The following is a 24,697-nucleotide window of genomic DNA, read 5'->3' as shown; positions in this document are numbered from 1 at the left end:
CCTCTTGGAGGTGGTGCTTCGGTGGAGAAACGAGAAGGTGGTTTTGAGGATTTTTAAGAATGAGGCTATAAAGATGTTTAATCCCACATACAAACATAGCCACCAGAGAGCTATCACTATCTTAAACAGACTTGGGCTCTTATCATGAAATATTGTTATACTATTGGGACCATCTTTTGTGCTATTTTAGACTCATGCAGTCACTTTGAAAAATGTTTATTTTATCTTATTTATTTTTTTAAATATACTTTATTGGTTTTTTTCAGAGAGGAAGAGAGAGAGATAGAGAGAAACATCGATGAGAGAGAATCATCGATCAGCTGCCTCTTGCACACCCCCTACTGGGGATGTGCCCGCAATCAAGGTACAATCGAACCCGGGACCTTTTAGTCCCCAAGCCGAAGCTCTATCTACTGAGCCAAACCGGTTTCGGCTGAAAAATGTTTTAGATATTTTAGAATTTCTTTGAAGGCAATTCCATTTTTATTTCTGTTTTGCAAAACTAAAGATCTTGACTGACTTGTTCTGCATCACTGAGCCAGCCTGGGTAGCTGTGTGGAATTAAAAATAGAGGATCTGGCCCGGCCAGTGTTGCTCAATGGTTGAGTCAAATTGGTCACCAGTTTGATATGCGGTCAGGGCACATGCCTAGGTTGAAGGCTTGAACCCCAGTGGGGAGGGGAGGTGCAGGAAGCAGCCTATCAATGCTGATGCATCAGTGTTTCTCTCTCTCTCCCCCCTCCCTTCCTGTCTCTAAAATAATCAACAAAAAACTATTTTTAAAAAGTAGCTGATCTGGACGTTTAGTTCCTAGTCACCCTCCTGACAATGCTCAACAGGCTTCTGATTCAAATCAGCCACTCACTGCAAACCCGTCACCAGTGAGTAATAATCCACCAAGGGGTCGCATACCTGACAGAGAGCTTCACTGACTCGCTTTCATACTGTTTGACCAGCTCGTCCAAGTTTTTGCAAATCTGGACGATGAAGGGCGTCACTGTCCAGCCCAGGGACTTCCCGAAGTACGGCAAAGAATGCGTGACCAAGCTCACCCAGGCCGGGTGCATGCCGTAACCGTACGCGGGCTGCAGGCCCCTCACCACGGCAGCCACCAGCAGCCCCTGGGAGGTGAGGGGGTGCGGCTGCACGTACTGCATGGCGCTGATGGCCTGCTGGAAGTCCAGGGCCAGCTGCCACTCCCGCAGCAGGTGCTCGGCCTCCTCGTGGACCGGGCCCAGGTGGTGCTCCAGGACGATCAGCACCTGCAGGAGCTTCAGCAGCTCGATCTGCAGCGGGTGCTCACTCCAGATCTGGTCCTGGCCCAGGTTGATGAGCTGCTCCTCGAAGAGGCCGTCGTCCCGCGGGGCCCGGCCTCGCTCCGTGGTGGCCAGGCTGTAGCGCTTCTGGCTGGTGTACATGGAGGCCGACAGGGACAGCAGGACGAACTCCTGCACCTTGCACCGCTGCAGCAGGCTGCGGATGAACTCCGCGCTCTTCCCTTCCACGCACTTGGCCACAGAGACCAGCTGCGTCATGATCCTAATCAGAACCTCCACGCTTTTGACCTGGACGTCCCGGTTGCCGAGCAGGTCTCGGTGGGAGATCTTGAGGTAACAAGGGTAGTAGCTGCGCAGGAAGCTCAGGCACAGGTAGGTGAGGAGCTCGATCAGCAGGGAGTGGGGGCACACGTTGGGGGACTGGGTCTGGAGTTTGCCATAGAAGCTCTGGCCCACGAGGGCCTCCTGGTGGCGGGCCAGGAGGTTGGAGATGAGGTTGAGGTGCGCGGTGGAGCTGGTGTCCATGCTGGTCCTGGACACGGCCTCGACGAACTCCTTGGGGTTGGTTTTGAGCACGGCCTCCAGCACGGAGAAGGCGTAGAGGACGCGCCGGGAGTCGTAGGGCTGCAGGTAGAGCAGGATGTGCTTGAACAAGGCCTCGATCATCTCCTGCCGCTCCCGCTGCTGCCTCAGCAGCCGGGGCCCGGCGAGGGCCTGGAGCTCCACGTCCGCCTCCTCGTCACTGGAGAAGGACTCCGAGGCCTGGGTCCTGTCCGAGTCCACGCGCGCCAGGCTTAACTTGGCGTTGGACGTGAGACTCTCCGCCAGGAAGGCGGCGGGCCGGGGGCAAGCCCTGCTGCCCGTGGGGAGGGGCGCGCAGCAGCCCTCCCCGTTGCTCAGCTCCTGCGGGCCGTGGGAGGGCGAGGACAGGGAGGACGTGTTCTCGCTGTCCGTGTGGGCGGAGCTCGTGTCTGCGGACTCGGTGTGCTCGCTGCTGTCGGGAGCATCGCGGGCCGCCCTGTCCAGAAGGTCCGTGTAGTAGGGAAGGTCCTCCTCGCTCAGCTGGCTTCCCGGCGAGCCCTTCTCCGGCTCCTTCTCCACCTCGGCCCAGATGGCCTCGCGGTCCACGGTGCTGAACTGGTTCAGAGGCATGCCCTCCTCCGGGCTGCCCTCGGGCCCGCCGCCCGCCTCTTTGAAAGAGGTTTTCTTCCTGCTAAACCAACGGTGCAAGTCTTCTGAAAATCACAAGATGACAAGCGACTTCAGAACAGAAGGGTGAGCTATGATATGTTCGTTCTAGAGTGATCTTTGTCTTACAGCCAGACAGAAAGGTTACTATTAGCAAAATTACCCCCAAAAAATAAATGAATAAAGTAAAGAATAAAAATAAAATTCCCCCATGAAACTACAGCACCAGAGTCTAGATTACATGATGGACAAAAGGCAGACAAGTAAAGTGAACAGGTCTTTTAAACTGTCCGAGCAATCAGCCTGGCTGGTGTGGCTCAGTAGCTGAGCATCAATCAACCTATGAACCAGGAGGATCAGTTCCCGGTCAGGGCACATGCCTGGGTTGCAGCCTCGATCCCCACATGTTTACGAAGTACCTTTACACCATCTGAATCTGGCAAAATCACAAAGTAGGTCTAAGTGCCTTCACTGTCCCAGGGGGCAGCAGGCCCCGCCCCCCCGGCCCGGCACCCGGGACCCTGAGCTGGCCCGCCGCCGGCACGGGGAGCTCACCCGCCGAGTTCTCCTGCTTGAGGCAGTGAATGGAAGTCCGCTGGGTTTTGGGCTGGAGCAGCAGCAGGAGCAGGGGCTCCAGGATGCGTGCCACGTCCCCGAGGGACAGCGCCCGCACCAGCCAGCCCTGGGCCGCCGCACTGATGGCGCCGTCTGTGCAGGTCAGGCTGTCCAGCACCACGAACAGGGACCTGTGGGGGAAGTGCTCCGTGAGGTCGGCGTGCGGCACCATGTGCGGGACACCCCCGGGAGCTCACCACGCTGGGCGGGGGGCCTCAGCAGATAAGCACCTGGGAGTCAAACCCTGGCTTAGTGCTAGCATCAGCATGGGAGTCCAGATCCCCAGTGTGGCTCAGTGGTTAAGTACTGACCTGTAAACTAGGAGGTCACAGTTCAATTCCCAGTCAGGGCACATGCCCAGACTGTGGGCTCGATCCCCAGTAGGGGAGTGCAGGGGGCAGCCAATCAATGACTCTCTCTCATCATGGATGTTTCTATCTTTCTCTCCCTCTCCCTTCCTCTCAGAAATCAATAAAAATATATTAAAAATATACAAATAAATAAAGTCCTGATCCCCAGGTGTCCACCCAATCAGTTAAATCAGACCAGGGATGGGCCCCAGGCATCGCTATGAGCTGTATGAGCTGCCAGTAAGGCTGTATCTGACCCCACACCTAGACTTTTGGAAACAAGGAAAACAATGTGGATTATAATGTATCTGCAATCAACTCACATCTGAAGCCAGCTGATGACTTTACAAGTATATACAGCCATGTGGCCACCACCCCAATCAAGAACTGGACCTTCTCCATTTCCCCCCTCCCCACCTCCCCATGGAGCACGCTCTGACAGCTCCCCCAGTGACTCGAGGCACCGGAGTCTCCTCCCTCAACCACAGTAGGGACAGCCCCACCGCGTATCTATTCATGTGTGTCCAGCCTGAAGCCACTGAGGGGATTCTGAGACCAGCTGCTGTGCGTCAGGAATGTGGGGTCATGTGGTCCGAGCACACATCTTCCCCTCCCCAGCCCAGCACGCTGACCGGGAGCCGTGCAGAGTGCCCTCTGCCTGCGGGTCAGTGACAAGGAAGACAGCCTCACCTGTCGAAGGAGCGGTTGTGCGAAGTCACTCGGCTGCCCTGGATCTCCCGCGTCAGGTGCCAGAGGACGGAAAATCTGAACAGAGCCTCCAACCTGGTTCCCTGCATTAGGAAGTAAACGGGCATGAGGAGCCTGGTTTCCCAGCAGGACACTGTTCTCAGTCGCATGAAACCCAATTTAAAAGCAAACGAGAGCACAGGAGCAGGACGGCAGTGCGGCGGAGGCGGGCGTCACTGCCTGGGGCCCGTCCTCCCCTCCCCGCGCTCCCTGTACACGGTGCGCTGTCACCGAAGAGCCTGGCTGCCTGGTCCGCCCTGGCGCTCACCCTGCCCAGGGCCGAGGGAGGCCTGGGGCGCAGCAAACAGGAGAGGGGGGCCCATGCCCTCCCCTGGGAAGTGCCAGGCCCATGGCTTAGGGCACAGGACACCACGGCACTGCGCGGCCGGCCGGCTGCGGGGCCGACGCCTCCTCTCTGGCCTCCTGTGCCAGCACTTCCGGCAGCGCAGGCAAGGTCCGCAGGCACCACGCAGTCTGGCAGATTTCCCTGGGGAGCCCTGCGGCGGACACAGACCGTGTTTCGGGGACTCCAAAGGGGACAGCTCATACAGCAGGAGGCCTTCTAGTCCCGACATCCCTAACACTTCTGCTCACTAACCACGTCCGCCGTCTCAGACTGACCCCAGCTGGACACACGCAGCCTGCCCCGGCACAGGTGCCAGGCCGCCCAGCAGGGGCCGCGCGGGCCGGAGGCCGGGCCGCACTCGCCTTGTCCGGGTCCAGCAGGGCGTGGCAGATGATGTCCTCGCAGATGCTGGCCGCCGGGGCCAGGCAGTGCAGCCGGTAGAAGAGCTCCACGCAGGTGACGTGGTGCTCCTGGGTCTCCTGGCTCAGCTGGCTCCACAGCACACGAGCCACCCTCTGCGACAAAGGGGACACGGAGTGAACCAGGTGTGAGCAAGGCCAGTCCGGACCGAGGTCCCGGCTTCTGCCTACGTTTGCTCTGTGAGAATCCTCAACAGACAAAGGAACATCGCCAACAAACCAAACGACCCAAACCCAAACCAAACCAGGACGCCCTGCCGAAGCCCTCCCGCACAGGCCACGATGCGGGCCACGTGGGGCTTGCCACCAGCTGAGACCTCAGCTGCAGAGCTCAAACCTAAGGGCCAACGGGCACAAACCACGCCTTCCCGGCGCCGGCACTGGGGCCCAGACGCACCGCCCACCTCTCCATCAAGGGCGCCCTGATCGGCTCTCGGCTTCCCTGCCACAAACGTGCCTGCTCCCTCTGCCGCGGACAGAGCTGCGGCCGATGCCGGCTCACTGTCAGGACCCAAACTGCATCCCACGTGCGCCTCCATCTCCGGCCCTGACCGGTTCCGGAAACAAGCGGGCCAGTGGCCAGCTGCAGGAGCTCCCGACCCAACGGGGTGAGGCTCCAAAGCAGGTGGGTCCCCGCTTCCGGGAGGAGGCTACCTGGAGGCATCCTGCCGGGGCAGAGGGCGTCTCCTGGATCACGGTACTTAGGGACAGCTGGGATAAAAGAACCTTTGTGTCCATCTTCTCCATGTGACAAAGCTGTCCTCCGCACAGAGCACACTGACCTCCGCCTGGCCCATGGCCCTGCCCGTGACTCCTCCTGACCTAAGGGAGTGTGGTTTCCACTGGCCACGCCTCAGCTAAGCTGCTGGCACTGGCACTCTCTCCAGGGCAGGCGCTGTGCCGGAACCCACGGCGGCACAGTCCTATCCGGGTCCCCAGGGCTGCCACGTTCCCGCCGCAGTGGCCACAGCCCGGGGACCGCTGCACGTGCTCCCTGAGGCGGCCCCAGGTCCGCCCGCCGCTCTCCGGGGGAATACCTGGTAGAAGTCCGTCTTCTCCGCGATGACCTTCAGGACTCCCGGCGCGATGGGCGGCACCGTCACCATCTGCAGCTTGCCAAGGAACGGGCTGAACCCAGAGCTCTTATAGCGCCTCATCTTGTCCTCGATGACGAGGGCGAGGGACTGGGAGTGGTTGATCACCTCCAGCAGCGTGGAGATGGCCACGTTCTGGAGGTAGCAGTCGGTCCCACAGCAGCAAATGGTCATGAGGGATCGCAGCCACGCGGGAAAGCTGGACTCGCCGGCCCCTGGAAGGAAGCCAACCAGACAGGTGGGAACAAGACCCGAGAACGGCGCTCAGACACACAGCCTAGCCCGGCCTCGGACACACAGCCTAGCCCGGTGCTTAGATACACAGCCTAGCCCGGCCTCGGACACACAGCCTAGCCCGGTGCTTAGACACACAGCCTAACCCGGCCTCGGACACACAGCCTAGCCCGGTGCTTAGACACACAGCCTAACCCGGCCTCGGACACACAGCCTAGTCCGGCCTCGGACACACAGCCTAGCCCGGTGCTTAGACACACAGCCTAACCCGGCCTTGGACACACAGCCTAGCTCGGGGACCAGGAGGCCACCTGGCTCTGGTGGGGACCTGGCCGCAGGCAGCACTCAGGCCCGTGGGTGAAGGAGACCCCATCTCTTTCTCATATACTTGCAAATTGCTTGCTCTCGACCTCAGTGCTTTGAGATGATTCAAAAGTCTGTTTTCCTTTAAAGATTTAGATATATTGAAATTTTTGCTTAATTTACATAAAGTAAAATTCACGCGCTTGGGTTCAAATTGTTTTCCCAGGCTCTCCTGGCGGCAGGGCACATGGCATTAGCTGGAAAAGGGCAGACACAGATGGAGGGACCAATTCTCCATCCAGGCCTATGGCTCTGGCGGCTGGCGCCAGGAGAGCAAGCGTGCGGAAGTTTAAGGTAATGACTTAGACAGAAAACCCTGCCCTGTGTTCATTCCCACCCTAATCACTCTTGTTCCCGCCTTCCCCGCTCCCTTTCTCCCGCCCCCTTTGTCTACAGTACTCTGCCTGCGGTGGACGGACGGACGGAGTGACACCTGTCCCATTCATGCGGAGCCCCAGCCCCCGGCGGGATGGTCTGGAGGTGGGGCCGTGGGAGGTCCCTGGGTTTAGATGAGGGCCTGAGTGCAGGGCCTTCAGACGGAACCTCAGAGACCCCCCACTCCCCCAACTGTGAGCACCGAGTGAGACGGTGGCTAACTGTCTGTAACCGGGGGGAGGTCACCAGGAACCGACTATGCCGGCACCCTGATCTCGAACTTGCAGCCCAGAACGGGGAGAAGATGAAGTTCCAGTGTTTAAGCTGCTCGGTCCATGGTACTCCGTTAGGGCCCTGAGCCCAGACCCTGCCTGCTGTGGTTGAGCTGTGCCCCCCAATATTCTATATGGAAGTCCTAACCCATTATCTAGTTAATTACAGTGGAATCACGCAGAGTGGCCCCAACCCAATAAAGCAGGTGTCCTTCAGAGGGGAGACCTGACCAATAAGGCAGGTGTCCTTAGGAGGGGAGACCTGAGCAGGGGCGCACGGGGAGAGCGATGTGAAGACGAGCTACAACGCCGCACGGCAGAGCAGGGGAGGCGGCAGCAGCCCTGCCCACAGCCGACGCTCAGGCGCTGGCTTCAGGACTGGAGAGGACACGTTTCTGTGGCTTAAGCCGCTTGTTTGTGGCACTTTTTCGTGGCGGCCCTAGCAGACGAATGCATAAATCTTTAACAGCAGCTCTCAGGAACAGTCTACTGGCCATCAAACACCTTTCATGTTCCGGCCCTTTTAATGGACAGAACCCAATGTATAAAAATAAAGAGCCCGCTTCACCCATCTGCCACCTGCACACACAGCTAACTAGAAACCTCAGGAGGAAGCCAGTGTGGCCAAGCTCCTCCCCGGACGACATGACCCCTGCTCCCGAGACCCACCGGCCTCAGTCCCAGAGCCCCGAGGGGCCGCGGCCGCTCACCGGAGGGCTGGGAGAGCGCCTCCTGGAGGCGCGCAGTCTCCTCCTCGGACAGGTAGACGGGGAAGGTGGCGCAGTCCAGCAGCAGGTGGCAGGCGGCGGCGAAGGCCTCCCTGCAGGCCTCGCTGGAGCCGCCCGGGTCAGGGACCACCTGGCCCACGGCCCAGTCTCCCTTTGTCTGTCCAGGGCTGCTGGGCAAAGGCGATGGTGGCTCCACCGTTTTGGTCTTAAATGGAGACCCTCGAACTGTGAACCAGTCTGAGAGCATCTGCTTAAACTGGGGCACGCTGCGGGGCCTGGGCTCCGGGCCCCGAGGCACGCCCTCGTCCTGCTGGCCTGCGGGCTCCCCGGCCTTGCTTTCCTCTCGGGACGCCGCCAGCTGGACCCCAAAGATGTTCCTGTGCGCAAAGTTGGCAATGAGCTCCTGCAGGCAGGAGAACGTCGTCTGCATGCTCCCGCCCGCCTTCCAGACGTCGTCTCTCTCGGGGCAGACTCTGGGCACCCGCAGGTGCTCCGACAGCTCCGGCGAGGACGCACTGAGCCCAATGCCGCTGTCCTCAGACTTCAGGGCAGGAAACGGAGCGTCTTCATCCCCTGGGATGACCGCCCTCGTGTCTGAAATGACGTCACTGTTTTCGCCTTTCACTGGACTCTGCAAAAAACGGCAGTTTATAACGTGCATCTTGTAAGACCAAGGGATTTGAACATCAGCCAAATTAGGCACACAGTAAATGTGCTCTTCCTGGTCTAAAATCAGAGCTCTCCGCACCCAGAGGACCCCGGGCACAGTGTAAACGCAGTGATGACGGCACACAGGCCAGGCAGACAGATGGCCATGCCCTCCGGGTTATTTAGACTCTTCAGCATTAAAATAACATAGTTAAAAACAGTTTGGCAGATTTAAGAATATGAATGAGGAAAATGGGCCGAGGGTAAAATAAAGACATGAAGAAATAAAATAAGAGAAGAAAGCTAGAACAAAGTTTTCATACACACACACACATATAAACATACACACACATATGTATGCGCATAGTAAGTCCTCACTTAATGTCAATAGAGTTTGCAACTTTAAACCCAATGATGTAAAAGGAAAGCGATTTGTCAGAGACCAATGATACAAACAGGAGTCGAGTTCCCATGGCATCTCATCATTATAACAAAACGAGGCCATTCAAAGACCTGCTGCTCTCACTGTGCTTTTCCTTATGAACCAACCTCTTTCTTACAACTGCATTACTTTTAAAATTCCTGAGCATGTAGCCTCTGATGCTTTCTAGGGAAGACTGAAGAGTATTATGCAATTTTTGAGACATTCTTTTAAATTTGTAGACTGCACATACTTAAGTGTATATCTTAAGTCATTTTATAACATTTTTCTCCGATAGTGAGAGCAGAGCCTCTGCCCCAGTGGACGCAGGTGATCTCAGTAGCTTTGGGGAAAAGTAAGGACTAACCTGGGAACCGAGGAGCAGTCGGTAACTAGTCTGTGGGCTGAGACTCCAGTCCCTCACACACTCACCCCGTGGGCAAGGGGAGGGGCTCACATCCATGCTAAGAACTGGCATGGAGGGAGGGTTTGAGAAGCGTATTGTAGGTCTTACTTACAGATCTCCCAGTCCTCACACCGATGCCAACCGACCCTGAGTTACCTTCTCTCCCAGGAAGGGCGCACAAGCTCCTTCCGGCTCAGAGGGCCGTTCTGTGCTCCCGGCACGTACCGAGTTTTGGCTCGTGGCGTCTGCATCCAGGTAGGAAGGCGGCATCTGGACCTTGCTGAGCACCTTGAAGCACGTCTTCAGGGCGTGCGTGAGTTCGGGCAAGCTCAGAGCCTCCACATCCTCGGCCAGCGGCTGCACCAGGCCGGCGAGCACCTGCGGGAGGTACTGGGTCTGCACCTCCGAGTACAGTTCCTGGAAGCAGACACGGGCTATGAACGCGGGTCGGCTTACAATCACAGCGCGTCTCAGTCCCATGTTTTAGAGCCTAAGGAAGCTTCACGGTAACTCCCCAACCAGAGAACAGAGCAGTCTTTCTTTCCGACCTGGACAAATCACAGACTTTCGTCTCCTTTCAAGTGGCTTTCCCCTTCTAACAGAAAACCGCTGCCGCCTTTATTTCCACACCGAGGAGATCGGCTTCCTTTGGGGAAACTGGCTCACTACAGAAGTTACTAGGAAGCAGGAAATACATTCACTCCCACTCCTAAACACAGCCTGACGCCCAGTTCACCATCCGCTTGCATGACTTCAGCTCAGCCCCTTAAAGCTGGCTCAAACGTTACAACCCCCTTTAAATAGACATAAAATGTAGCAGGTTTGTTAAACAAGCCAACAAGACTAATGACAACGTAACAGAGCCCTTGCCGGTGGCTCAGTGGTTAGAGCACCATCCCTACACCAAAGGGTGGCAGGTTCTATCCCAGTCAGGGCACATACCCAGAGGGCAGGTGTGATCCCTGGTTAGGGTGTGTGCGGGAGGCAACTGATCTGTTTCTCTCACATCGATGTTTCTGTTCTTCTCTCCCTTTCTCTCTCCAAAAATCAACGTAAGAAATAAAAATGAAAACGTAACAGCAAGCGGCGAGCAGCCCTCCCGGCAAGGCCCTCACCAGGGGAATGACGTCCAGCAGGAACACGAGGAGGGTGCAGAGCTCCGAGACGGTGGGGGCAGGGCTGACGCGCTTCTCAGTGGTACTCTGCTTCGCTGGTCTACGGAAGCCCCAGGAGAGAAAAACAGGTCAAGTCTTTCTCCTACAATAATCCAAACATTTAATTTTCAATAAAACCACTTACTCTATTTCAAACATAATGAACTGTAGCTTCTACATTGCCAAGCCTTAAGCTTTGGTGCCTAAAACCTCCTAACACAGAGAAGTATCGAGGAGTCTTGAGCCCTAGCCAGTTTGGGTCAGTGGATAGAGCATCAGCCCTCGAACTGAAGGATCTTGGGTTTGATCCTGGTCAAGGGCACGCCCTCAGGTGCAGGCTTGATCCTCGGCCCTGGTCAGGGCACACGCAGGAGGCAACCAATCGATGTGTCTTCTCTCTGACATCGATGTCTCTCCCTCTCCCTCTCCTCTCTCTAAAAGAGCAATGGGGAAAATACCCTCGGGTGAGGATTAACAGTAAAAAGTAAAAATAAGTGTCTTGGATCCATGTTGATGTGTCATCAGTTCGGATCAGGTGGTTGCTACCACAGGGACCCACATCCCGGATCTGGAGCGCTGTCAACAGCAGCCACTCCCGGTCCCAGCCCAGCCCAAAGCCTGCCCCGGGGAGGAGCCTGGCCAGAGCACAGCACAGGCTGGACACCTGTCCACTCACCACTCCCCGGAGGCCTCCACCAGCCGGGATTCTGAGCTGGTGTCATTCACCAGCGGCAAAGTGACATAAAGCTGACTAGCAGCTGAGAAATGAATGCTTTTATCTGACCTGGACAAATCACAGACTTTTGTGATTTGTGGCTTTCCCCTTCTAATAGAAAACCACTGCCGCCTTTATTTCCACATCGAGGGGATCAGCTTCCTTTGGGGAAACTGGCTCACTACAGAGTTACTAGGAAGCAGGAAATACACGATTTCGGTAGGAACTTAAGGAGACTGATGATCAGACACTGAGTCCGGTCACAGAGCCACAGCCAAGCTTCCTTCACAGATCAAGCCTCCAGAGGGCTGTGCAAGGAAAGCGGATTTATCAGAACCATCAGGAAATGCAGGGGGGCGGGAGGAGGGATGGGGGTGGGGGTTCTATACTTGGACTTTAATAAAGGAAGAGGTGCAGAATTGTGTGGCAAAGATGACGGGAGCCTTCTTAATGGCAATGCCTTTTATTCTATTATAATCTTAAGGGAATTCTTTCCAGTCGTGTACTCAGCAGAAACCACCCAATGTTAGCCCGTTACATGTAATCTGAGCACAATGCGCAGCTACAAAACCATGAAACCCTCTAATCCCTCCAGAATGTTCGTTATCCTGAACTGGACACTTACCTAAAGCAATCCTCAAAACACCGCGTCAGGTAGTCCCAGAGGAAGTCTGTGCTGAGGGAGGTGATCAGCAAGTTCACCGTTTTCACAATCTCAGAGGCATTTCTGTTTTCTTTTATTGCACTGTAAAGGGAGAGGGAGACTCATAAATACATCTGTGAGAAACCCTGTCTCACAAGAACACCATGTCTGAAAAACAAATTCACTTTAGCATTCTCAACTTACTTCTAGAGAGACCGACAAACGTGGTTAAGATAAAAAGATCCCGCACTGTTCTTCCATACAAGAGCATGTACCCTACCCACTCGCTATGTTGACACATTCTCACAGAAATAAGCTTACAGGCTTTGTAAGAAGGTGATGTAGAAAACCAGTTTCAGCCCCACTGTAGGCAACTAGATGCTCGACTGTTGAAATCACACGGCACAGCCACTCGGGGGACACCTGGCTGACACTTAACTGTGCACCTTTTATGACTCAGAAACTGACCCAGGGATTTACCTCCCACAAAGCTTTGCCCACAGGGAACCATGCAAGGTCATTACAAATACTGAAAAGGTGCCTCAGTGGTTGAGCATCAGCCTAGGAACCAGCAGGTCACGGTTCGATTCCCAATCAGAGCACATGCCCATGTCTCAGGCTTGATTTCCCGTGGGAGGCATGCAGGAGGCAGCCAATGAATGATTCTCTCTCATCATTGATTCTTTTATCTCTCTCTCCCTCTTCCTTCCTCTCTGAAATCAATAAAAATATACTTTTAGAAATACCAAAAAAATGGAAAGCACTAAAAGCCCATCAGTAAGAAAATGGCAAATCAATCAGAATTTCTTACAAAGTGATAAATCCTTCCCGAGGAATCTAAGGCAACCATTATACCCACAGGAGAGAGTAGAACTACTCACAACTTGCATTAAAAATAAATAAATAAAGGCAACTGAACAGTGTAATTGCATCTTTAAAAGATATATATATATGCGCGTGAGCATGCACACACACACACACACACACACACACACTAGTGGACTGATGCACGAAATTTGTGCATGGAGGGGTGTTTCCCTCAGCCCAGCCTGCACTCTCTCTTATTGGAGACATACCTCCCACAATCTGGGACCGCTGGCTCCTAACCACTCACCTGCCTGTCTGCCTGATCGCCCCTAACTACCTCTGCCCTGCCTGATTGCCCCTAACTGCTAGCCAATTTGGTTCTGATTAGTCAGTCCTATGCCAGTCAGCATCTCCGAGCCTGATCAGAGAAGTGGGGCTGATCAGCAGCTCCCCCCCGCAATGCCTCCTCCTCAGAGGCCTGGGGGGAAAACAGAGGCACGGCTGCTGGCGAAGCCCAGAGAGAAAGAGAGAGGCAATGGCTGGTCAACAGCTGCCATGGAGGCTGCAGATCAGACCCTGCCTCTCTCTCCGGGCCTCTCTCTGGGCCTGATCTGAAGCCCCCTCGGCAGTCAGTGCTGACAGGACTGACTTGCGGTGTTCGGTTGAGCCTTCAGTTGGTCATTATGGACCCTGGGTTTTCTATATTAGGATGTATATACACATATTATATATGTACTAGTAGCCCTGCACACAGATCCACGTGCCAGTAGCTCACCAGCAGCACGCTGCCACTCTCCAGTAGCTTCCCCAGCTCCGCTTCATAACCTGCTGCCCTGCCCCTCCTGTAGCTCTCCCCGCCACCTGCTTGTAGCCAGTAGCTCGCTGCCCACCCTCCTGCTGATCTGTGATCGTAACGTTCATAGTGTAACAACCACTTGCATATTACATCTTTATTATATAGGATTGAAAATCTAGGAGGAAATAAAATGTTTTTTTCTCTGAAGGGCAGTGACATTATGGGTGATCTCTTTATTCTTTATATTTTTGAGTACTGTCACATTCTCAATGGGCATGTACTGTTTTCACTCAGAAAACAATATGCTACTCGGGAGAAATAAAGCAAACTAAGAATTCTTGGTATACTGACAAATAAAAACCAGAAAAACCTTCCAATTGATTTAAATTTTCAATATACCCAGTGCCAATTCAAGCAGAAGGAAATTATATCAAGAGTAAAGTAATATGAGTTTGATCTAAAAAAGAACAAAAACAGATGGAAAAAAAAGAAAAACAAAACATAGGGCTGATAGATAATTAGACACTTCAGGTCAACATGTCTGCCATCTCCCAAACCTCCCTCCCACCGCCTCCGGGTCCTGGAGCACGGGGCCTGGGCAGCCCGTACCTTGCCTCAAAACTCATCTCCTGAAGACTCAGGTCCCCGGCCCCTTCATGGCCACCTGCAACAGCCTCCCCCGTAAGTCACAGACTGCTGGGTAATCTAGACCCGCCTGCCTCCATGGACCGCTCTTCATACTTGGCCAATAATGCAGCCTGTGCTTCCCAGGCTAGGGCAGAGACCAGATGAGCCCCTTTTAGACTCCTCCCCGAATTCAGGCCAGTCACTTCACGTGGACTGACTCGTCCTTATGATGACCTAGGCTGTGTTTCCTGTCACAGATCTGCACAATTTACGGTAAACACCAGAGATGTGAAATCCTGGCCCTGGGGAGGGAGGAGGAGAGTAAAGTGGGAGGCCCAGCCCAGACCTGGTCAGCAGACTCCCACTCTGCGTGTAGCTAAGCTGGAGGTCGGAGCCAAGCGCGTCTCTGCAGTAGGAGTAAAAGGCCCGGAGGACTTCGAGAAACAAATCCCCAACTACCTGAGGCCCTGCAACGAAAAGGAAAAGGGCCAGAGAAAGATTAACAACCCATTCGTAAGTCAGTAAATGACACACACCAAACATACAGAGCAAGCATGTCCAACTCATGGCATGCGGCCCTCCGGCCATGAGTCTGCCATGCTTGGTATAGAGTAACTCTATAAGGATTATTTATATCGTCTAAAATGCTCAGAAACTTACTTACAGTGTAGCAATGACAACATTAACTGGGGATGAGCACCCTGGAAAATAGCCAATATTTCTGTAGAGCTTCCTGTGTGCTGGACACTGCTCTAGCCTTTTACGTCTATTAACTTATTTAACCCTCATAGCAGCTGCATGACCAGGTGCTAACTTCATGTCCTGATTACAGGCGAGAGGACTGAGGCGAGAGGACTGAGTTCAGGTAACATCAAGCCAGATTCTGCTGAGTGGAGCAGGGCGCATGCAAATGGTTTTGTTTTATTTTTCTTGTCCTGAGCTCTCTTGTATTTAAAAAAAAAATTCTGAATTTATTTGGTGACATTGGTTAAGTATGTGCAATGTTTTATTTTTATTTTTTTTAAATATATTTTTAATGATTTCAGAGAGGAAGGGAGAGGGAGAGATAGAAATATCAATTGAGCCCTAACCGGTTGGCTCAGTGGATAGAGCCTGTGGACACAAGGGTCTCAGGTTTGATTCCCATCAAGGGCATGTACCTTGGTTGTGGGCACATCCTTAGTAGGAGGTGTGCAGGAGGCAGCTGATAGATGTTTCCCTCTCATAGATTTTTCTAACTCTCTATTCCTCTCCCTTCCTCTCTGTAAAAAATCAATAAAATATATTTTTAAAAATCAATGGAGAGAATCATGGATCGGCTGCCTCCTGCATGTACCCTACTGGGGATCGAGCCCGCAATCCGGTCATGTGCCCTGACCGGGAATAGAACCCTGACCCCCTGGTTCGTAGGTCGACATTCAACCACTGAGCCCTGCTGGCCGACCCCTACTTTCTTGAAAATAAAACCAAAGCTTGTCCTGGCTGGTATGGCTCAGTGGATGGAGCGTCAGCCTGTGGATGGAAGAGTCCCGGGTTTGATTCCAGTCGGGAGCACAAGCCTGGGTTGTGGGCTTGACCCCAGTGGGGGACTTGCAGGAAGCAGCCAATCAGTGATTCTCTCTCATCGTAGGTGTTTGTCTCTCTTTCCCTCTCCCTTCCTCTCTGAAATCAATAAAGATATATATATATATATATATATATATATATATATATTTTTTTTTTTTTTTAAATATATTTTATTGATTTTGTACAGAGAGGAAGGGAGAGAGAGAGAGTTAGAAACATCGATGAGAGAGAGTCATCGATTAGCTGCCTCTTGCACACCCCCTACTGGGGATCTGCCCGCAACCAAGGTACATGCCCTTGACCGGAATCAAACCTGGGACCCTTCAGTCCCCAAGCCGACGCTCTATCCATTGAGCCAAACGGTCCCGGCAATAAAAATATATTTTAAAAAATTTTTAAACAAAAACAAACAACCAACCAAAGCTCATCTGAAGTCTAATGTCTGATAAAGAAGCGTCCTTACAAAGTCAGCGCTGTGAGAGGCTGGCAGGCACCCACGTGGCCACGCACAATAGGAGCTCAAAGGATCTTCCTAACAAATGTTCAAACCTCCGTGCAAAGCTTTCAAGTGGTGCCCAGATAGGATACCTGAACCCCATAACCCGAGGAACGTACTTCAAGATTCTGAAGTTCCAAGGCTAAGTTCTATTGAAGGGAGTGTGGCCTCCTCTCGCCATGCTCAGCTCCCGTCCCTAACATACCGATCTCCGGCTTGTCCAGCAGACTGGTGAGGATGCGGAAGGGCCTCAGGTACGCGGCGTGGCGCTCCTCGGCATCAGCGTCCGAGAAGTCCTGGTGCAGCAGCCCAGCCAGACCCTGCGTGTTAAAGCCACACGTGAGGACACAGTATACAGTGGGGCATGACATGACTGGCGGTTCTCGGGGACAGAAAGGGGGCCGGTGTGCGCACTGAGGACACATGCTCCCGACCGGGTGCCAGCACGTGCCCGACGCCTACTCCGAGGTCCCGCAGAGAGAGATTCTGCAGCGCATGGCCAGGACTTGGGGTCAATTTCCCAGAAATGCTCTTTACCTCAACTAAAAGGTCCTTGGAATATTTTTCAAAAAAATACGCGGACTGGTCTTCGTAAGAATTGGAGGTTTCGGTTTCCGGCATGACGGTATTTCCTTTGATGTCTGAACCTATGAGAGAGCAAGCGTCAGGAGCTGTGAGGAGATCTGCACACACAGAGAGCATCAGACTGTGCAAAGGTCTCCTGCTATGACATTTCTAAACACAAAATTCCTCCGACAAACCAGATTCTCAAGACCAAGGCACACGACCGCCCTCCAGACGGTGGAGAGCTAGGGGTCGGACAGAATTCCATCTCAATGGGCATCAATCTGGTTTGTCCCACAAATTCAGTCCAATTGTGTTTGACAAGAGTGATTACCAGGGTCTAATGGAATACGTATCATTTTTTAAAACCAGTGTTTATTTGGACAGCATCATGTGACATCAAGGCATTCTCATCTGTGTGTCCTTCTGAACCGCGGCCGGTCTGGGAGGTCCCAGAGCGAGGAGCAGCGTCCCTGAGGCTCCTGGGGCCGCAGCATGACACAGCCCACTAGAGCAGGGGTCTTCAAACTATGGCCCGCGGGCCACATGCCACCCGCAGAGGAGTCTGATCCTGCCCGCCAGGTTTTTTGGGCAGTGAGCGCAGCCGAGGTGTTACAGTAGGAATTAGTAGTTCATATAGTCCGGCCCTCCAGCTCTCTGAGGGACCGTGATCTGGCCCCCACTTTAAAAAGTTTGAAGACCCCTGCACTAGAGGGAGGTACGCATTTAACAAATCATCCTTTTGGTAAAAATGCTCAGAGAGCCTGTGAGTATTCACAGCGAAATCCTTCACACGCTTCCATGCAATGACCTCTGACACTTTCACAACCAGGGGAGAGAGGAAGGGCCAAGGGGGCTTTCTGACTGGGTGGTGAGAGCTATATGTTGGGGGTTAATAATTACTCTGTCTGATACCATGTTGGCGGATACATGTCATCACATATTTGTCCAAACCCTCTGTATGTACTACACCAAAAGCAAGCCTAATGGGTGCTACGGACTCCAGGAGACTACACATGCCAACACAGGCCCATCAGCGGTAAGAGATGGCCCTCCCTGGGGGCACGCTGACGATGGGGAGGTGGTGCCTGTGTGGGACTAGGGAGGATATGGGAAACCTCTGTCCCTTCCTCCTAATGTAGCTAGGAGCCTAAGACTGCTCAAGAAAAATTAAGTCTTTAAAATCGTGAGCGTCTCAGCCTGTGACTTCCTGGACCCTGTCCCTGTGAGACTGCCGACAACAGTCAAGGGCTCCTCTCCTACAAGTGCACAGGCTGTGCGGCTCAGCAGCATGCGCCCGAGCGCCCAGTTACCCAGGTGCCACCTGAACACCTCCCGGCCACACGCACTCCCATCTGTGCAAAGCCGCCTCTCACACGCACTCCCATCTGTGCAAAACCGCCTCTCACACGCACTCCCATCTGTGCAAAACCGCTTTTCACACGCACTCCCATCTGTGCAAACCCACTTTTCTTTCTTTTTTTTTTAAAAAAAAATATATTTTATTGATTTTTTACAGAGAGGAAGGGAGAGAGATAGAGAACTAGAAAAGTCGATAAGAGAGAAACATCGACCAGCTGCCTCTTGCACACCCACTACTGGGGATGTGCCCGCAACCCAGGTACATGCCCTTGACCGGAATTGAACCCGGGACCTTTCAGTCCGCAGACCAACGCTCTACCACTGAGCCACACCGGTTTTGGGGCAAACCCCCTTTTCACACGCACTCCCATCTGTGCAAACCCGCCTCTCACACGCACTCCCATCTGTGGGTTTTCTCACAGCCCTCGCCCTGTGGAACTTCTCTATAGCGACGGCTTCTACTTGGATAAGGTTTAGCAGCAGTTTTTGTGATATTCCAAGCTTTTTAAAGTGGAATTCAGTTAGCATTTTTAAAGTCTCATGTATTTTCTCCCTGTTTTTAAAGCGACAGCTGCCAACTAGGCAGAATGCGGTGGGGACGGTGGGGATGGCGGGACCCAGCCGCCCAGGGCCACAGGCACCACATGGGGGGACTCGGACTCATGCCACCAGAGGGAAGTCTCTGCCACAATCCGCCGAAGGGGGTGGGGCTCCCGTGCTCGCACTCGCTGTGTGCGCCCAGTACCTAGCAGCCACGCGTACAGCCTTCGGTTCAGAGACATGTCCCTCCGCAGCAGGGTCTGCGCGGCGGCGGCCAGGATGCGCACGAGGTCGGGTCTGAGCAGGGGGATGGCTCGCTCCTCGGAATCCTGGCAGGACAGGGAGACGGTCAGGGCATGACTGACCTGCACGCGGCCCCTCCTCACTGGTCTCCGAGCTTCCTCCTAAGGCAGCGCTCCGGGAACCGGGGACAGAAGCTACTCCAGTTCTGCTACGTGATCAGCATCCTCACAGACGTGAACACGACCTTGCAGAGGCTGAGAGCAAATGGCGATCCCGGGGCAGCTGCTCACCTCCCGAGACCAGCACTGAGGTCGACCCTGCCCAGCGCTCCTCGGAAATACCGGGACCTCTCCCTGATAACTCAGACTCACCAGACAGGTGTACAGCGGGAAGAAGAAGAGAACAATCTCCAGCGTATTCCTTTGCACCAGAACATTTGAGTCCAACAGTAATGCGCATAACGCCTTCACCTGCAAATGACACATGATACAGATGTTTCATTCCCAAGGCGTTTCGTGTCACTTGCAGGCTACTCTTTGGTCATAGAAAGGAACGTAACTTTTCTGTGAACTTGAACCTGCCCTGTTAAATCGTGAGGAGAACAACAGGAATAGACATGGGAAGCCTGGGTTCGAGTTCCAGACGCAGGGGGCTGTGACATCAGGAGGCCGGTCAGTATAGCCCTCACCTGCTCGTCTCAGAGCCAGAGGCTTTGGACCGCATGGTCGGGTTCTGAGACCTCAAATTCTAGGATTCCAGAAGGAATGTCTTTAGGTTCCAACAGGCACTTTTGGCTAAACTCAAACTCCGAAGACACTGTGTCCAATGGACTCCAAACCCAGTCAGTACCTGTTTTGAGCGTCTGTCTTTTCTGAGCACAGAAGGTATAGCACAGTTGCAAAGTGGATGATGGGAGTATAAGACAAATGTCAATGAAAAGCTATGAGGATTCAGCAGAAGAGGGAGAGACCGTTATTCTGGGAAAACCACGAAGCTTTGTGGGAAAGCTCACAGGAAGCTCACAGGGTGGGAAGCGTCTCCATGGAGAGCCCTGGAGAAGACGGGCGGGCAGCGAGTCAGGAGGGAGCTACGGGAGCAAACAGCATCCCCCCAGTTTCCAGGCCGGGCTGGGTGGAGGCTCTGGAAGTGGGGGCCCGTAGGGCAGAGGGAGGTATTTGGTGGGTTGGGAGCAGACTGTTAAGAACACTCTAGAGTTTAGACTTTGGGCGACAGAAGCCAGCTGCTTTTCACACAGTGTAGACATGAGCAAAGCTGTGCAAACCTCTTAGTAAAGGAAAAGGAGGGGATGGGAGAGAATGGGAGGGAGAAACACCACTTAGAAATTATGCTGTGGTCCGGAAGCAAGACTGCGGAAGTTGGAGCAGGACCGTGAACATGGAGAGAGAGACAGACAGAAGCGGCACCAATGGGCAGGAAAGAAGGGGACGTATTTATGGGGCTCTCCCGGGGGGTGCTAAGCACAGGGCAGGGCTGTCATCAGAGGGCCGGTGAAGACCTGTTATCCCCACTCTGCAAGAGAAAGGGACTCAGGTAAGTCACACCAAGGTGCTGCCTTTCTCACAGCTGAATTCAATTTCCAATATTTCAAGTTCCAAGTGAGGATGCACCACTAGGTGGCGCTAGACAGCAGGCCATTAAACCCCCAGGTGCCTTTGGGAAAGGCAGCAAGAGCTGGGAAGCTCCTGTTTTTAAGGTCATGAGCAGGCATGTTAGAGAGCGGGCAGAGGAGAGGGGGCTGGGGGACCCAGCCGGTGGCCAGAGGAGGAGCCTCCGGGCGGACAGCGGGCAGCGGGCAGCGGGCGGTGGGCCGCAGGCAGAGCAGCAGCATGGTTTATAAAACAGCAGAGTCTGGGCGAGGCTCTCGGAGCTTCACCCCTAACGCCGGCTGAAGAGCAGGGCCTCCTGCAGGGCCCCTCGCCTGCGAACAACATGTGTCCGAATGCACACACCGCAATGCATGTGCTGAACACAAGCACCGCCTCCCTGGGTGTCCTTGCACCTGGGGACCCCCACCTCGCCTGGCTCAGCTGCTCGTCATTACACACACTCGGCGTCCACTGACGTCCGTTTGTGGCCCCAGTGACAGCCCGTGACCACGTGCCCAGCGGCCCCACACCCCAGCGAGAAGCCAGCACCCACCGTGAGCTGGTGATCCGTGCCCAGCATGTGCTTCTGCTCCTTGCCCGGCAAGTCCCTGTTGATGTGGCCCACCACAAAGAGCGAGGCGGGCAGGCGGATGGCCGGGCTCGCCAGGACACTCCCCCAGAGGGCCGCATAGAACACCTCTTTGCCGACCACCAGGGACAGTCTCAGGAGCAGAGCGTCTGTTCTGTGGACAAGAGATCAGAGAGTTTACGGGCTCGCTCCCCACATGCCCACGTCTCACCGCGCTGCTCCGGGAAGAGCCCAGCTCGCTCTCCTGGCCATGGAGATCACTGGGCTGAGCTGCTGCTCTCCTGTCCTTCTGTGTTTGTCCGCCTGCCACTGTCATTAAATCTGCTAAAACACACACTTCCTGAGAGCCACAGTTTCCTGGACTACAGGCAGCCTGTAACAGGCCACCTCGCTGTAGAACCGAGGACACTGCAGCACCAGGTCACTGCAGCACCAGGGTCAAGGTCACCACAGCACCCAGGTCACCACAGCACCAAGGTCAAGGTCACCACAGCATCTAGGTCATTGTAGCTATGCAGCTACTGCACGTGCTCCTAACAAAGGAACGCGGCCAGGGCAGTGTGCAGGCATCAGGGGTTAGAAAGCCAGCGTGAACTCTCGGCCTAACACTGCCCAAATTCCCATTCCTCCGCTTCACTGACCAGCACAAACCAGCAACACGACAAGTGACCCCACCCACTGTCCACGTGATTCTCCACCAGAACTGAGAGCTGCACCCGCCCACGCCATGTGACAGCCGGCAATGGTCAGGCTTCCATTCCTGTGGGCTGTCAATCCCACACAGATCCTGGTGACCTCATCACCCCTGGTCACCAGCACACGCCCTCACGCCGTTCTGTTTACTTGTTCCCTTGGCTAGCAGACCTGGACCAATTCTCTGATTCCACCCGTTCCCCCCCCCCCTGCCGGGCAGCCCCAGCACCAAGGCAAAGGTGGCGTGACCAGGGACTGGCGTGGAACGAGTGGTGGGTGTGTGGTCACATGAAAACCGTGGCCAGCCCGGAGGTTTCTGAGCCTCCCGGTCGGGCTGCACGTGGGCCTGAAAAAGATCACGTGAGCAGAGGCTGAGGCTCTATTCATGGGGGAACAGCCTGCCATCAGTTCTCCAGGAAAGCAGGACACCGTGTACACTCGGTCTGAATGGTCTGCTCTCCGCCTCAGCGGGGCTGAAACCCTGCCTGCCAGCTTCACACGTCTCTCCGAGGGAACGGCATCCCGCTGCCCTGAAGTACCACCTTTGCACACCCGCCCAGCAAGGAGACTGGCCTGGTTTTCTTTTCTTTTCAAAATATGTTTTATTGATTTTTTTTTACAGAGAGGAAGGGAGAGGGATAGTTAGAAACATCGACCAGCTGCCTCCTGCACACCTCCTACTGAGGATGTGCCCACAACCAAGGTACACATGCCCTTGACTGGAATCGAACCTGGGACCTTTCAGTCCACAGGCTGACGCTCTATCCACTGGGCCAAACCGGTTAGGGCCGGCCTGGTTTTCTTATTGGCAAGCAGCCTAGTGTGGCAGGAAGGACTCGGATCTGCCATTCATGGATCAGGACTATGAGACCCGGACCCACATCCGCAAATGGAGGTGTTCCCGGAGGACACGGTACTTGGTGAGGCAGTGACCAGACCAGACATGTACATGTTGGCCTCCTTCCACCTGCCCCTGCTTCGTGCATCTCTGCACTTTCCCCCAGACCCTCACACAGGACGCCGGGGCCCGGCCCGCAGCAGCCTGGACCGGGACGGGGGTGGGGGGAGCCGTGGCGCACAGAGACCCACCTGTCGTAGATCTCCGAGCCCTCCTCCAGGCCGGGCAGCAGGCCGATGACGAAGGCCTGGAGGCTGGGCAGGAGCAGCCTCTGCAGCGGCAGGAAGTACCTCTCATACAGGCCCAGCAGCACGGGCCGCACCGACATGGCCGCGTGGGCCAGCAGCGGGAACAGCCCACAGCTGCGGGAGAAGAGGGGAGAGGGTGAGACCCACTCAGACCTTCCAGAGGGGCAGCCGCCGGCCTCTGAGCTGGCAATGCAGACACCTGCCGGTCCTGAGCCGTCAGGACGCTGCCAGCACAGAGGGGCCCCGGGCCAGCACGCACCCACACCCCAGGGAGACGTCTGGAGGACGGGCTGCGGGAGGCGGCCCCGCTCCCGGTGACCGCTGCACACCTCTGATTTCTGCAGCTTCTCACTCATTGATCTTATGAAGGAAGCACCGGGGCCCGGGGGGACCTTTCCCTCTCCCCATGTGGGAGTTTGTACTTGTTTTTCAATAATCTCCATCTTTGCTATATAAAAAAAAGGGGAAGCTGGGGGAGCGGCGTACCTGTACAGGAACAGATCCTTGGCCAGCCATTTGGTGCCCACGATCTTAAAGATGATCTCATAGGTTTCCAGGGCCTTCAGGTGCACCCCACTGGGCAGGGCAGGGTGCAGGCACTGAGCCAGCCTCTTGCTGATGAGGAGCCGTCGTGGCAATAGGGAATATTTCAGGTTGCTCTGAAGAGCCTGGGAAACAAGAGAAATGCACGGGGAAGAAGGTGACGATGACAGCAGGCCCGGGTGGCAGTGAGAGACAAGACAGAACAGGAGAACAGAGGATGGACGGAGGGCCTGGAGCACCAGCCAGGCTCCAGCACACGATGCTGGGGACGCCCCCGCCATGCTGGGGATGAGACAGGCTCCGGACAAGGGAAAACTGCCTCCCTCCCAGCGACTGTCACTGTCAGGCCACCCGTGAGCACCTGAGCAGGCACACGCACTCCATGTGGGGCGAGGTGACCCCCGTCCCCAGAAGACTGTGCTCCCTGGATGCCCGCACCTCTGCCAGGGAGAGGAGTCTGAATCGCCCCTCACAGCCCGGTGGTGCCCGAAGAGGTGGGCGGGGGCCCTCTTGGCTGTGACTCCTGGCACCGTCCGCAGTCAGCCCCTCAGCTGGAACACAGGACCCTGCTGGCTCCAGGTTTCATGTCCCCAAGCAGGACCGGGGTCCTATCTGCACTAACGTGTCCATGGTGTGTACTCATGGGGTGTAAGCGGTCAATGCTGGCCATCCAGGCACTAAGCGCCTGGATGGCCAGCCAGGTGGGTCTCGTGACTCAGGCTTATAATGCTGCGTGTCTGTCACTGTGGCGGACGTCCTCACAAATATTTACTGAAGGCCGACGGGCTGAAGTCCACTCTCCTTACACCGCCATTCGAAGGCCTCCAGGCACGCCGCCTGCTTCAGCTTTACATCCTAACAACACAGCCCGGCAGCCGTGCTCCCTCTGCCCACAGGCCTTCCTTCCGCCCGCTGCTGGTTTCCTCACACGATGCCAGCTCGGCGCCCCTCCTGGAGGCAGAGTGAGCTCCGCCCGCATTCAGTTTCTCCTCCACTGGGTTCCACGTGCACAGCTACGTGCACACCTGCCACCGATTTAAAATGCTGTTCCAGCAACTGCTGCCACTCAGGACAGGTCTGCCTCCTCTGGCGCCTCAGCCCTCGGTGCCTAAGAGAGTGGCAG

General features: G+C 55.0%; 1 protein-coding gene across 5 annotated transcripts in view; it reads right to left on the bottom strand.

The window, feature by feature from the left end:
* DOP1B (DOP1 leucine zipper like protein B) overlaps positions 1-24,697 on the bottom strand; it is a 61,552-nt gene that overhangs the window by 20,623 nt on the left and 16,232 nt on the right. For all 5 annotated transcript variants that reach the window (XR_014794088.1, XM_084873567.1, XM_084873569.1 and 2 more), the window contains exons 3-20: positions 23,518-23,699; positions 22,975-23,145; positions 21,157-21,346; positions 19,368-19,466; positions 18,959-19,082; positions 16,825-16,934; positions 16,493-16,607; positions 14,572-14,692; positions 11,978-12,097; positions 10,599-10,698; positions 9,709-9,900; positions 7,991-8,639; positions 5,980-6,251; positions 4,886-5,038; positions 4,121-4,221; positions 3,021-3,211; positions 913-2,512; positions 1-16 (exon numbers count right to left, since the gene is read on the bottom strand). The exon at positions 1-16 is cut by the window's left edge and continues 96 nt beyond it. Coding sequence is in view for 4 of the 5 variants with exons in the window: in XM_084873567.1 (XP_084729693.1) it covers positions 1-16; positions 913-2,512; positions 3,021-3,211; positions 4,121-4,221; positions 4,886-5,038; positions 5,980-6,251; positions 7,991-8,639; positions 9,709-9,900; positions 10,599-10,698; positions 11,978-12,097; positions 14,572-14,692; positions 16,493-16,607; positions 16,825-16,934; positions 18,959-19,082; positions 19,368-19,466; positions 21,157-21,346; positions 22,975-23,145; positions 23,518-23,699 (4,506 nt within the window). In the remaining variant the exon portion in view is untranslated. The remainder of the gene's footprint in view (positions 17-912; positions 2,513-3,020; positions 3,212-4,120; positions 4,222-4,885; positions 5,039-5,979; positions 6,252-7,990; positions 8,640-9,708; positions 9,901-10,598; positions 10,699-11,977; positions 12,098-14,571; positions 14,693-16,492; positions 16,608-16,824; positions 16,935-18,958; positions 19,083-19,367; positions 19,467-21,156; positions 21,347-22,974; positions 23,146-23,517; positions 23,700-24,697) is intronic.

Source organism: Pipistrellus hanaki (assembly GCF_964339955.1).
Source record: "Pipistrellus hanaki genome assembly, chromosome: 2".
Classification (NCBI taxonomy): Eukaryota; Metazoa; Chordata; class Mammalia; order Chiroptera; family Vespertilionidae; genus Pipistrellus; species Pipistrellus hanaki.
Note: the sequence above shows the minus strand (reverse complement) of the source record. Positions and strands in the feature narration are given on the sequence as shown.